This window comes from Carettochelys insculpta, chromosome 32, assembly GCF_033958435.1.
Source record: "Carettochelys insculpta isolate YL-2023 chromosome 32, ASM3395843v1, whole genome shotgun sequence".
In the NCBI taxonomy this organism is placed as follows: Eukaryota; Metazoa; Chordata; order Testudines; family Carettochelyidae; genus Carettochelys; species Carettochelys insculpta.
The window spans coordinates 323,710-337,500 of record NC_134168.1 but is presented as its reverse complement, the minus strand read 5'-3'; the positions used below and the strand labels follow the sequence as shown (position 1 = coordinate 337,500).

The 13,791-nt window shown below is 52.3% G+C and overlaps 2 protein-coding genes across 2 annotated transcripts; both read left to right on the top strand.

The window, feature by feature from the left end:
• Positions 1-2,856: 2,856 nt before the first annotated feature.
• On the top strand, positions 2,857-3,816 carry LOC142004467 (olfactory receptor 10A4-like). The gene has a single exon (XM_074982112.1). The coding sequence runs from the start codon at positions 2,857-2,859 to the stop codon at positions 3,814-3,816; it is 960 nt and encodes a 319-aa protein (XP_074838213.1).
• A 5,879-nt stretch (positions 3,817-9,695) lies between these two features.
• LOC142004714 (olfactory receptor 10A4-like) lies at positions 9,696-10,655 on the top strand. The gene has a single exon (XM_074982376.1). It carries the CDS (start codon positions 9,696-9,698, stop codon positions 10,653-10,655), a length of 960 nt encoding a protein of 319 aa, XP_074838477.1.
• Positions 10,656-13,791: the final 3,136 nt, after the last annotated feature.

Below are 13,791 nucleotides of genomic sequence, written 5' to 3'. Positions count from 1 at the left end.
CAGATGTTCAGTGCAGGTCTCCTTTAGGAAAATGTACCTCACCCCGCTCCCCACGTAGCAGCGGCCCCCTTCCTTGTGCGTCTGCTCTCCTGTGCCTCAGCGGGGTGTTGGGAGGCCTTGCAGAGCTGTGACAATATCGCTCAGCTGCCGCTGACACGGATTTTTACTTTATTGCAAGCATTGGAAATGCGTGTCCCTGCTTAGCTGTCTGCCGTTTCCTGGTGTGACTGAATGGACACTTTTCCATTTGACTGTTTCTAATCTGATCTCACCCGAATTTTATCGCCTTCCACCCTCTCCAGTTCACCAGGACATGGTGAGTATCTATGAATACACCCTCCCCAAGGGAACTCTCTGTCCTATTCGTGTGCTTCTCCGCACCTGTCAGCCTTCCCTCAGCCCTTCGCTTAAAAACTGCTCCACAACCTTTTTAATGTTAAGTGCCAGCAATCTGGTTGCATTTGGGTTTAGGAGGTGCCCATCCCAGCTCTATAGGCTCCCACTTCCCCAAAAGATTTCCCAGGTTCTTATGAATCTAACCACGCTCCCCCCACACACACGCCATCATCTCATCCAGGCAGTGAGACCCTGCCTGTCTAACTCGCCCTGCATGTAAAACTGGAAGCATTTCACAGAACATGATAATTTGGGTCCAGGATTTCAGTGTCTTTCTTGGCAGCCTAAATTCGGCCACCAGGGCCCCTCCCTAGGTCACTGCTATCTACATGTAGCACAATGACTAACTTCTGCTCCAGCATTACACAAAAATCTTTTTAGATTTCTTGAGAGATTTGCAACCCCCAGGAAGGTGTCCTCAATGCGAGAGAACCCCACAGCATCATCCGTAAGGAGAGTCCCACCTATGGGATCATTTCCCTCTGGTCCAGTTGGATGTTTTCCTTCCTGGAGACTTTCACCCTCCTTAGCAGAACACTGGGGCTGCCTGAATAGAGGTGGGGCCGTTATACAATATCCCAGAAAGTCTCATCCATGTGTCTCTCTGCTTCCCCGAGCACCTCCAGTTCAACCACCCTTCAAAGTCTGTATGTGGTCTCTGACGGCCAGGAGCTCCTGGCCCCGAATGCACACACACAACAATTGTCCACGGGGCAGGTAATCAGACATGCTCCAGTGGGTGCAATCAATGGGATAGCCCCCACTCTGCTGTCCGGCTTCTGCCTGCGTTCCCTTTTTACTCTTAACGTGAATTAGCTTCTTGACAGGGCTTTTTAAATCAGGTGGTGTGGGGAATAATTTAGTTTAAAGGAAGCTGAACGTTTCTATCTCACTTCAAAATCCTCCTGAAAACCTCTTTGCCAAAATCCCTCTCAGCTGCTCCTGATCATTCGCTCCTCTGCTTGTTTGGGAGTGCAGAGCCTGGCATTCCTCAATGGCTGTGCTCCCAGATGATGCCTTGACGGGAATGAAAAGGTTGAGGTCTCAAAGCCTGGTTGAGAAGCTCTCAGCCTTGTCTTGCAGGCTGTTAGCTTCAGCACGTGGTCCTTCAAACAAGCAAGCTCAGCAGCTGGACCTACGGACAAACAAGCTTAGCACACGGGATCTTTCAGGCGAGCGGTAAGTACAGCCCCCAAACACAAACACACACACACACACACTCCAGACAACCAGTTCCATGGAGGGTTCCATAATCACTGCCTCACCTGGAGAAGTCCCTCGCCAAACTTCCTGTTAGCTGCTCCTGTTTGCTAGGGCGTCTCGGTGTCATTCCCAGCTTACTGCTGAGTAAGTCACCGCTAATGCATGAGCAGCATCGACAGCCCCACACTGAAGGTGCTGAGGGTATGCAAAATATGACATTCATTCCTGCGCCTTTTTATTTCAACTCTGTCACTTCACTGTCACAGCAGGTATTATAAAGTTCCTGGTCAACACATTAACCTTGAAATGAAACGTCTGTGCAAACCATCTCTGATATTCTAGGCTCTTCTTTCTTGCAAAATTTTTATAGGAAAGTGATGGGAGAAAGACACACAACTGGTGTGAATCAGGGCAGAATCTTTTTACCCTTGAGACAGTTAAAATTTCCACCAGCTAAGGAACCAGCACTAGGTCTTAATTTAATTTAATTTAATACTGAGACAAACCAATGCCTTGAGGATGCTGCTATGAGGTAGGAAGGATTCAAATCATTCACTAATATTTAGGGAAGGATAATAATGCAACTTATCCAGAAGACCAAGATCTCCTGTTGTTTTCACCATTCATCATGACACTCATTCTTCAACGGCTTCAGACATGCCGGGCTCAGCAGCACCAGTGTGCTCTTGTTAGTTGTCCTCTCTGATGTGAGTTGTAATTACCATGGGAACACTTGCATTAGTAGAACCATCTTTGTGATTAAGGCAGGAGTGAGATGAGAATTTACTCTCATTTCAGAAACCTTATTTGGTGATGAGGCTGTGGAGTAAGAAAGAAAGAAAGAAAAAAAGAAAATCCCTTCCTGAAATTCTCTTGAGAGAGCAAAGAACTGTGCGTTCAAAGAGGATATTGGAGACTGGCCTGTACCCTTTCCTGGGATAAGCAGATATAGCTCCTTTCGAGCTAATTTATCTGCTCCTCATCTGCTTTAAATGAACTGTCCTTCTGCTGAGGTGCAAGTGGCCATTTCTCCAGCTGATCTGCACTGACATAGCTTGGTTAACATCAAAACAGAAACACCAGTTTGTGTGTGATGATGATTGGCCCCAGTTACTCACTCACATACAGAACGGCAGAAGGTTGAGTCCAGGAGCTTTGCAATGCACTGGAAATCAGTACGAACTGTCAGATTAACAGCCACATGTTTGGTATTTATCAAACGCAGCTTTAGAGTGTCTTCCTTTGTCACCCCTACAGATGACCCGTTCTGCAAGAGTCCCTGATGAGAACCAGACCATCTCCGACGTACTTATCTTGGTCGGGTTTTCGTATCTTAACAAGCTGCAAATCCTTCTCTTTCTGCTGCTTTTGGTCATCTACTTGGCCACCCTGATGTGGAACCTGCTGGTTATCCTGCTGATAAAGCTGAACCCCTCCCTCCACACTCCCATGTATTTCTTCCTGGTGAACCTGTCTTTCTTGGATATCTGCTTCACTACGAGTATGGTCCCTCAGCTGCTGGTTCACCTCCTGGTCGAAGAAAAAACCATCTCCATTGTGGGTTGTGCAGCCCAGATGTGCGTCATCACCACCATGGGCATGACAGAATGCTGCCTCCTCGCAGTCATGGCCTACGACCGCTATGTGGCCATACGTCACCCCCTGCACTACACAACCATCATGAGCAGCCGGGTGAGTGCTTTGCTTGCAGGTGCTTCGTGGTTCATCAGCATCTCGGTAGAAATCGCTCAGACCACATGGACCTTCAGCCTGCCCTTCTGTGGCTCCAACCACATCCACCACTTCTTCTGCAACTTCCCACCAGTTTTGGAGATGGCATGTGCCAACACATCAAAGAATGTGGTTGTAGGCCTCACGGTGACAGTTGTGTTCATTCTGGGCCCTTTCCTGTTAATAGTCCTGTCCTACGTCCGCATTGTCTCCACCATCCTCAAGCTGCCATCCGCAGAGGGAAGGAGTAAAGTCTTCTCCACCTGCTCCTCCCACCTCATGGTGGTGACTTTGTTCTATGGAACGTCCCTCATCACCTTCCTCGTGCCCAAGTCCAGTGCCAGCCTGGAGAGAGATCAAGTGATTTCTCTGTTGAACATAATTGTTGCACCAATGCTGAACCCCATAATATACACTCTGAGGAACAAAGAGGTGAAGGGAGCCTTGAGAAGAGCAGTGGAGAAGAGCCTCTTTCATACAGCCTGAGAAATTAGAGAAAGAAAAGTCGAGTGAGGCCAAATTGGAGGATTAAAGGAACGTCATAAACATTTTGCTGAATTTTCCACAATGTGTCTCCCTTTTTAAACTGACATTTGTGATTTGAAAACCCTGTTCTCAGCCTATCAGAAAAATGTGAAAACGTTGTTTCGGAATAAAAATATGAAATATGTAATTTTTCATGAACATTTGATCGAATTTTTGGACTGGATTTCAACTCCATTGAAAAATCAAATGAGAATATTCAAATCACGCTGTGTCTTTACTTTACATCCCAAAATTTAAAGTGTGAAAACAAAACAAAAACAAAGCTCAGAATGAGAAATATTGAAGGCAAATATTCTCCTCGGTTTGCTGAAACTTAACAATTCCAACCCGTCCTACAGCAAAGCCCATTTAGGTTTCTTCTGCTCCTGCGCTCCCACTCACATGTAGCGTCTGCTTAGAGATAGTGCAGTTTTGTTTTCTTTTGTTTTATTTCCTCTTGAACTCATTCCTCTGACCTGATTAGAAACAACTTCCCTCAGCACTTACCAACAGCTTCCCATGGAAAGCGCTGCTCGACCTTTCGGGGCCTGACCTGAGCAGGTCACGCGACATCTCTGGGAAATGGAGTTTCACTTCCATGGCATTTGCACAGCGGCAGAGGCCAAGGCCAGCACACCACAGCGCAGAGCACAGACTCACTGAGCACAAAGTCCTGAGGGATCATTTTGATCATCCCGTCTGAGTAAGCGCACACCAGAAAGTGTCCCCTGCTGATCGCTGTGTCTGAGGAGCACTGCACATATTTATGTTATATCTGCAAATAACAGGTGTGTTCAGCATTCATAGAACTACGAGACTTCCCTCCAACGTACAGCAATGTGGCACCACGTACCTGTGTATAAGGAACATATTTGTGTAATTATATAATAAAACATATAAATATTCCTGTAATGGGAAATAGTTTGCTTGTCTGCCAGCATCACTGTTCACGTGTCATAAATATCAGGTTTAAATCTTCTATCCCGACCTTTCAATAACCGAATGCCCTTGCTCCTGACGCATGCATTTAATGTCTGTCTGTCTGTGTTTGAGTCCATCTGTCTATGTCTCTGTGAGCCCATTTGTACAAGAATCCTCCAAAGCTGTAAGAGCTTGGACCACCATACGGCATATGCAGCTTCCTCTCACCCTTACTTAAACCAGGGTCCAGGTTTGGTTGTGCCAGGAAAACGGAAAGTGCCTGAAAGCTGAAGAGTTTCCAGGACATGGGAAGGGGCACTGAGAGGAGGGACAACAAACCTCAGACTCACCACTGGGGGCAGCAACCGAAGTGATGGGATCAGAGGAGAGCCCAGGGCAGAGGGTTCAGTGTGTGTGGGAGGGAGGTCCAGCCAGAGGATGGGGATGCAGAGCAGTGGAGGTTAGGCTGGGGAGGTGGGAGGTCTCAGGGGGTTACCAGGGATGTCCACAGCATCGAAGGTTGAGCCAGTCCATGGAGGGGGTTCAGGGCTCTGCCAACCAGCTCTGGTGTCTCCTCTGGTGGTGTCCATGCCATGGTTCTAGCTGCTGGCGTCTCTGGGGAGGGGGGCTGGGCTGGGCTGGCTTCAGCAGCCCCAGCCTTAGCTCCTGGTTGTGAGGACCCTTGTCACAGGTCACAGGGCAGCTGTGCTCATTGGTGCATGTGGGGGTCAGCCACGACACTGGGCCCAGGCCCAGGGTGAGTCAAGGGTGGAGGGATGACCTCAGCCTCAGTTTCTGGGGGGCTGGTCCGAGCCCTTGTTCAGGGGTGGGGGGGACTGTGGGGCCCGGGACTGGGCAGCTGGGCTGGGCACGGCCCTGGTGTGAGCCAGGGGGCCAGGCCCCAGCTCTATGGGGAGAGAGGGGGCTGTGGGCTCTTGGGCTGGTGTTTGGTTGTGGGTCAGACCTTGAGGTGAGCTGTGGCATAGACCAGGGTGTCCCAATCTAGGGGTCAGTCTGCAGACTCGCTGGCTCAGTGCTGAGTCTGATGTGTGTTGTCCCTCTTCTCGGTGCCCCTCCCTTCCATAGTGTGGGGAATCCTGGGATTTTGCCCACTGGCCCATGTCCAGGCATGTCCGAGCCCTGACCCTACTTTCGGTCAGGGTGAGAGAAGCTGCACAGCTCGTACAGTTTAAGAGGAGTTCTTGAACAGACGTAGCACAGTCAGACAGACACACTCTCTAAATATACATGTAGAAAAGGAGATCGGATTTATGGGCCCACGACAGGCAGCAGACAGAACAAAGTAGGTAACTGAGCAACATCAACAAACACACCAGCTCAGCTCTACGACCTAAAGAAAATAATAGCCTGTAAAATCTCCCCCTATTCTTGGGTCTAATCATCTTCACAGGATTGATGCACATCCAGCCTGGGCCAGTTCCTTCCGCCCCTTTGGCCTGAGCTGTTCCCAGCAGCCATCTTGGGTGGGGTCACCGGGGAGATCTGCAGACCAGGGTCACCTCACGCTGCAATTGGGTGTGCACGAGGCGGGAGCCCTTTGGTCAGGGTTTGGCCCCTCCCAGTTTCTCCTGGGAAATGACAGCAATCGAAATGGGTTCCAGCGTCAGGTGACGGGTCACATGGCTCGGCAGCCATTCTGCTTGGGCTGACCCAGCCCCCCCCAGGCTGGTTCAGCTCTTTCACTGCTCGTTGTCTCTCCCCACTGGGCCTCCAGCACTGTGGGCTCTGTCATTGTTGTCCCTTAAGGGTCAGGAGCGAGTGTGACCCACAGCACCATATAGGACATTGCAGATACAGAGCTCAATCATCCTGATGTCAGCTACAAAAGTGACACATCGGTACCCAGGGGATAATTGTATTCAGCCAGTCACAGCCGGCCCAAGGACACCTCACGTGACCCACCCTGCCTACAGCGGACCTCAGCTGTGTCATGTCCCCATCACTGGCACATTTTCGTACACCACATGGAATGTCCCGTCACTCCCACCACCTCTCTGACTGCAGCACATGGCTCCCGAGCACCACCAGCTCCCAGCGTTTGTCCGAATACTCTGGGAGCTCACCCTGATTCTGGTCTTGCTGCAAACTGACTGGAACCAAAGGGACCCATCGCTCCGACGGCTCTGGGCTTTGAGCCTGCTCCTCCAGAAGGGAAATGGGCGCCATGGAGAGGGCAGTGGGGTCTGGCAGTGAGGACTCCTGGGGTCTGGTCTCATCTCTGGCAGAGGAGTGGGGTGTAATGGTTAGAGCAGGTGGGACTGGAAGTCGGAGCTCCTGGGTTCTCATCATGGCCCTGAGACAAGCGTGGGGCCCACAGTCTGAGCACCTGGGGGTCAGGAGCCCTGAGTGTTGTTCTGGCCTCGGCTACTGACTGTGTGTTGTGTTGTATCGCACAGATCGTTCCTTCTTCTCGTCAGAAACGGTGTCGCACAATTCACCCCAGCCAGTAAATCCCAGGGTGATCTTCATTGGGAAACGCACACGGAGATGAAGATCGAATCCCCATGGAATGATGGGCCTGATGACTTGTGTTTGTCTGAGGCTCTGTTACTCTTCCTGCGAGATTCATTACAGGAACTTTCCACTGGGGAATTGGCCCTAGAACCCAGTGGATATAACATAAAAACTCCAGTTTTCCTCAAAGGTGCAGTGTGCAGCCAGGAGATGCAACTGCACAGGCTGCACGAGGTCATTGAATCCACAAGCCGCGAAGTCACCAGTGTCCATCGGCGTTTTCTCCCACTCTGGAACTGCAGCAAACACGAGTCACTGGTATTTTCAATTGAATTTTTTCTCCATTGCTAGAGAACCTCAGTGTGTGTCTGAGCACAAGGACTGTCTTACTGGGTTCACATCTATCTGTCTATCTCCATACACCGTATCTACCTGTCTATCTATCTATCTATCTGTTCAAATCCACCTGGCGGTCTGCCTTCTTCTGTACCATTTGAGCTCCTGCTCTCTGGATCTGTCCATCAGCATTGAGTGAATCTCACACTCATTGGTGCGGATAAAAGGTTAACTTCATCCCCAAGGTGCTATTTGCACGAGGTGAAGTTCTGGCCCAGGGCTCCTGTTGTGCCCACCAGAGTGACGGGTGAGCACCAGACATCCCCAGATTCCAGCCAATAGTTTTGTTGTGTTGGTGGTGATGATTGTTTTCTCCTGTCTCTCGTCTTTACTCCCATTTGTTCCCCAGCCCTCATCAGCGTCCAGTGAATCAAAATGTATTTCTCAAGGTGTGTGTGGTGTTTGGATCTGAATATTGTCGGCCGGGTGGGCTCTGCCTGATCTCTTCCCATCAGAGCAAATGATCCACACCTGGGGCCAAGTGTTATGTTCCTTTTGGCTGAATTTATCTGAACCTTCTCTCCGCATAACGGCTGCTTCTTCTGATTTCCTTCAGTTCTTAAAAATCTCTGACAATATCACTCCACTGCCAGTGACAAGAAAACCCTGTACGGACCTTATTGCTAATGGTGAGTGAATTGCTGCATTTAGTTGAAGCTGTTCCCAATGTCAGCCCAGCAACATATCAAAATGCCGTCAGCACCAACGAGTCCAACTCTATTGATGTTTTCCAGACGCGGCTGGAAGTTGTTCAGTTTCCCACTTCATTTCACACGAGGTCTTCCACACTGGAATTACATCTTTTGCTCTTTCCATTTTTCCAACTGATTCCCTGTGAAAGTAAATATTGGTACACGGGAGTTTGCCGCGTGATCGAAATTCCCTTTCTCAGCCAGTTCTGCATGTGCTGCCGTCAGCATGCTGATGGAAACACTGACAAATGGCCATTAGGTCCCCTGAAGAAGCTCTTAACAGAGAGAGAGAATTCCCACTGCTTCTCCAGGGGTCTGTATTTGGAGCATATCATTGGTTTTCGTTTTGGGGTTTTCTCGGCAGGACGCTTAGCACGGTGCTCCACCTGACACTCCTTAGGCTTTTGGTTTTAGTTTTCTCTCTGTGATTCTGTGTGTGTGTGTGTGTGTGTGTGTGTGCACTAACCCCCATAACGGGTGCAAAGGGGTGGTGGGGTAAGCAGTTTCCTCTGTGTGTGCGGTTTTGTGTGTAGAGAGTATGTAATTTCCTGGAAAAAGGTGCTTTGGTCGTGACAGAGTTTGAGATATCAGGAGACCTTAACTTCCATTTCTGGAAGTTCACTGACTGCGCAACCTCAGACTCTTCTCTCGGTCTCTCCCAATTTCCCATGTTGTAGCCCACTGTGATTTCGTGTGTTGCTTTTCAGAGCCCCATGGGGAAGGTGCGAAAGGTCTGCAAAGTGTGAGGTGTGTTAACTCTCATTTGTATTTCAACTCTGTCACTTCAGATCTTATGAAGTTCCTTGTCAAGGAGCTGTGAAGTCAAACATTCATGGAAAATGTCTTCTACATTGGAGACTCTTCCTTTTTGCAGATTTCTGTCCAGCCAGGAGGTAGAACAAGGACCTGCATATGGTGCTGCTCAGCACAGCTCTACTTCTGCTCACTGAGCTGTTAAGATTTACTCCAGATAAAGAAATGGCCCAGTGTCCTTTTGTGTATATTGAGAGGAACAAATGTGTTCTGGAAGCTTCTTCAGTAAAGGCAGAAATTATTTATATTCTTCTTTAATGCTAAGGAAGAGTGTTACAGTACAGAAAGAATAAAAAATCCAGTTGTTCTCAACATTCATGGTGCTTCTCGTTTGTCAAAGGGCTTCAGGCATGTTGGGCTCAGGAGTTTACCTCACTTATGCAAGTTGAAAGGACAGAACTGTTCTGGTGACTGAGAAATAAGTAAGATCACATTTTTTTTTCATTCCTTGAGAAATTCTGTTTGTGGAAAATGGCTTTAGCTTGAGATTCCCAAAGAAAGAAAGAACGAAAGAAAGAAATGTCTTTTCTGTCACCCCTACAGATGACCTGTTCTGTGAGAATCCCTGATAGGAATGAGACAATCTCCGATGTGTTCATCCTGGTGGGGTTTTCATATCTTAACAAGCTGCAAATCCTTCTCTTTCTGGTGCTTCTAGTCATCTACTTGGCCACCCTGTTGGGGAACCTGCTGGTTATCCTGCTTATAAAAATAACTCCCTCCCTCCACACACCTATGTATTTCTTCCTGGTGAATCTGTCATTCTTGGAAATTTGCTTTACTACGAGTATGGTCCCTCAGCTGCTGATTCATCTCCTGGTGGAGGAAAAGACCATCTCCATTGCAGGCTGTGCAGCCCAGATGTACGTCTTCACCATCATGGGCCTTACGGAATGCTGCCTCCTCGCAGCCATGGCCTATGACCGCTACGTGGCCATATGTCACCCCTTGCACTACACGACCATCATGCGTGGTCTGGTATGTGCACAGCTTGTGTGTGCTTCATGGTTCATCGGAATCTCGGTGGAAGTAGCTCAGACCACGTGGATCTTTAGCCTGCCCTTCTGTGGCTCCAACCGCATCCACCACTTCTTCTGTGACATCCCACCAATGTTGAAGATGGCATGTGCCGACACCTCCAAAAATGAGATTATGGTATTTACTGTGTCAGTTGTGTTCATCCTGGGCCCTTTCTTGTTGATCCTCCTGTCCTACATCTGCATTTTCTCCACTATCCTCAAGCTGCCATCGGCAGAGGGAAGGCAAAAAGCCTTCTCCACATGCTCCTCCCACCTCACCGTGGTGACTGTGTTCTATGGAACGGCCCTCATCACCTACCTGCTGCCCAAGTCTAGCTCCAGCCTGGAGAGTGATCAAATGATTTCCCTGATGAACACAATTGTCTCCCCAGTGCTGAACCCCATAATATACACTCTGAGGAACAAAGAGGTGAAGGGAGCCTTCCGGAGAGCTGTAGAGAAGAGCATCTTTGCACACAGCTAGTGAACTACTAGATTTTCTGCCAGTGTGTAACAATATTGCACCAAATGCCCCTGGAAATAGCACATATTTGTATATTTAGCTCATCAAATACATTTCTATATTCCTAGAATGAGAAACAGCACTCTTTGCTTGTCTGCCGACATCTCTGGCCTCATAGGATAAACACCAAATTTAAATATATCCCTACTCAGCCTGTAATTAACTAAACGCCTGTGTTCCTAAATACCTGTATATATTATGTGCGTGTCTGTGTGTCGATCAGTGACTCCGTATGTCAACGTCTCTGTGAGTCCATTTGTACAAGAACTCCTCATATACCTTAAGAGCTAGGACCCCCAAATTACCGTAACTGAAACCAAGCTCAGGGTTTGGTCATGCCAGGAAAAAATAAGTGCCTGAAATCTGATGGTTTTCCAGAACATGGAAAGGGAGGGCCACAGAGAGGATGGACGACATACTTCAAACTCAGCACTCAGTGGATCTATCTATCTCCATCCCGCCCTTGCTACCTCCCATCCCAGCACACCACAGGGGGAGCCTTGTTGCCCCCCAATAACTAGCTCCCAGTTGCTGGGGACAGGGCAATGACCCTGCCCCCCCAGCTCTCCACAGGCTGGGCACAAGATACTTAGTCCCCCATCCTCCCAGCCGAGGCTGCAGCCTGTCCCCATCCCACTCCCACTCCAGAGCTCCCAAAAGCAGGTGCTGGTGCCGTGGGCCCAAGCCCTTCCCCCAGTGGCCATGGCCCAGCCTGTCCTCCCTGCCCCCACCTGGAGTCCAGCCCTGGCCCCCAAGAGCACCTTGCAGCTGGGGCCAAGACTGCTCCCCCAGAGCTGGCCCTGTTGTGGGACTCCCCACTCCCACCCCCCATGGCAGCTCTGCTCCTACAGCTGTTGCTGGTACCTCTCCTGAGGGACGTCGAGGCCTGGCAGGGTTGGGCACAGCCCCAGCGAGGGGAGGCAGAGGGCCACAGTGCAGAGCCCAGCCCCGGTCCCAGCCCCTGCTGTGTGTGTGTGGGGCGGGGGGGTGGCAGCCATGCAGCCAGGGCTGGGACCCAGCCTGAACTCCCAGGGAGGGTTGAGGAGGTCAGTCCTGATCCCCACCAGTGTGACCCTCCCATGTGCCGGGTGCAGTTCACTGTCCCAGGGAGCGGCACCGAGCCCCTTACACAGAGAACAAATGAGCCTCCTGTGCAGCCATAGCTGGGCGCCAGCTGGCTCTGAGCTCAGCCTGTGGAGGCTCCCGCACTAAGCTCCCGAGGGCCCAGGTGCGAGTTTCCTAGGGGCAGGTCCACTGCAACAGCTCTGGTGGGGGTGGCCTTGGCCCCAGCTGCAGGGAACTGCGGGGAGGGAGGGGGCAGCTCACAGCTCTGATGGGGGAGGGGAAGCTGGGAGAGTGGGGGGGCAGCTCACAGCTCTGATGGGGGAGGGGAAGCTGGGAGAGTGGGGGGGCAGCTCACAGCTCTGATGTGGGAGGGGATGCTGGGAAAGTGGGGGGGCAGCTCACAGCTCTGATGGGGGAGGGGATGCTGGGAAAGTGGGGGGGCAGCTCACAGCTCTGATGGGGGAGGGGAAGCTGGGAGAGTGGGGGAGCAGCTCACAGCTCTGATGGGGGAGGGGAAGCTGGGAGAGTGGGGGGGGCAGCTCACAGCTCTGATGGGGGAGGGGAAGCTGGGAGAGTGGGGGGGGCAGCTCACAGCCCTGATGGGGGAGGGGAAGCTGGGAGAGTGGGGGGGCAGCTCACAGCTCTGATGTGGGAGGGGATGCTGGGAAAGTGGGGGGGCAGCTCACAGCTCTGATGGCGGAGGGGAAGCTGGGAGAGTGGGGGGGGCAGCTCACAGCCCTGATTGGGGAGGGGATGCTGGGAGAGTGGGGGGGGCAGGTCACAGCCCTGATGGGGGAGGAGATGCTGGGAGAAGGGGGGGGGCACCTCACAGCCCTGTTGGGGGAGGGGATGCTGGGACATTCAGGGGTGACAGCTCACAGCTCTGATGGGGAGGGGATGGTGGGAGAGTGGGGGGACAGCTCACAGCTCTGATGGGGAGGGGAAGCTGGGAGAGTGGGGGGGCAGCTCACAGCTCTGATGGCGGAGGGGAAGCTGGGAGAGTGGGGGGGGCAGCTCACAGCTCTGATGGCGGAGGGGAAGCTGGGAGAGTGGGGGGGGCAGCTCACAGCCCTGATTGGGGAGGGGATGCTGGGAGAGTGGGGGGGGCAGGTCACAGCCCTGATGGGGGAGGAGATGCTGGGAGAAGGGGGGGGGCACCTCACAGCCCTGTTGGGGGAGGGGATGCTGGGACATTCAGGGGTGACAGCTCACAGCTCTGATGGGGAGGGGATGGTGGGAGAGTGGGGGGGCACCTCCCAGCTCTGATGGGGGAGGGGAAGCTGGGACATTCGGGGGTGACAGCTCACAGCTCTGATGGGGGAGGGGATGGTGGGAGAGTGGGGGGGCACCTCCCAGCTCTGATGGGGGAGGGGAAGCTGGGACATTCGGGGGTGACAGCTCACAGCACTTCCCCAAGAGCTGGGGCTGGCCAGAATGACACCCCCTCCCCGCCAAGAGCTCCCCCTGCAGCAGGGCCAGGCCCAGAGCTGGAGCTCAGCCCTGACCCTAATGATCCCCCCGACCTGATGTGGGGGATGACCCCCATGGTCCCCTCCCCACAGCTCACCCTGGGGCCAGGCCCAGTGCTGTAGGCTGGCCCATGGCCCACCTGCCAGCTCTGGCAGGCACCAGCCCCCCATCCTGAGATGCAGCTGGACCCCTCACCCTAGGACTGGGTCTGGAACTGTGGCCTGGTCCTGGTCCCCTTGGTGCCTCATTCCCACTCTCAGCTCACCCCAGAGCCTGGCCCAGCCATGGCCACCCCACCCTGAAGCTGTGGCCAGCTCCCCACCTGCACAGCTGGGGCTGGGGCTGGCCCCCCAGCTCACCTCAGGGCTGGGCCGATAGCTCCCCAACCTCGGCCCCACAGCACCTTCCTCCCAGATCCCCGACGGGGCAGCATCGTGGTCCAGCCCGGCCCCACACCCCAGAGCTAGGGCTGGGCCTGGCCTCCCCAGCTCACCTGCTGCTGGGCCCGGCACTGTGGACCAGCCCAAGCCCCCAAGGCCCATCCTTCTCCCCTCCCACTCTG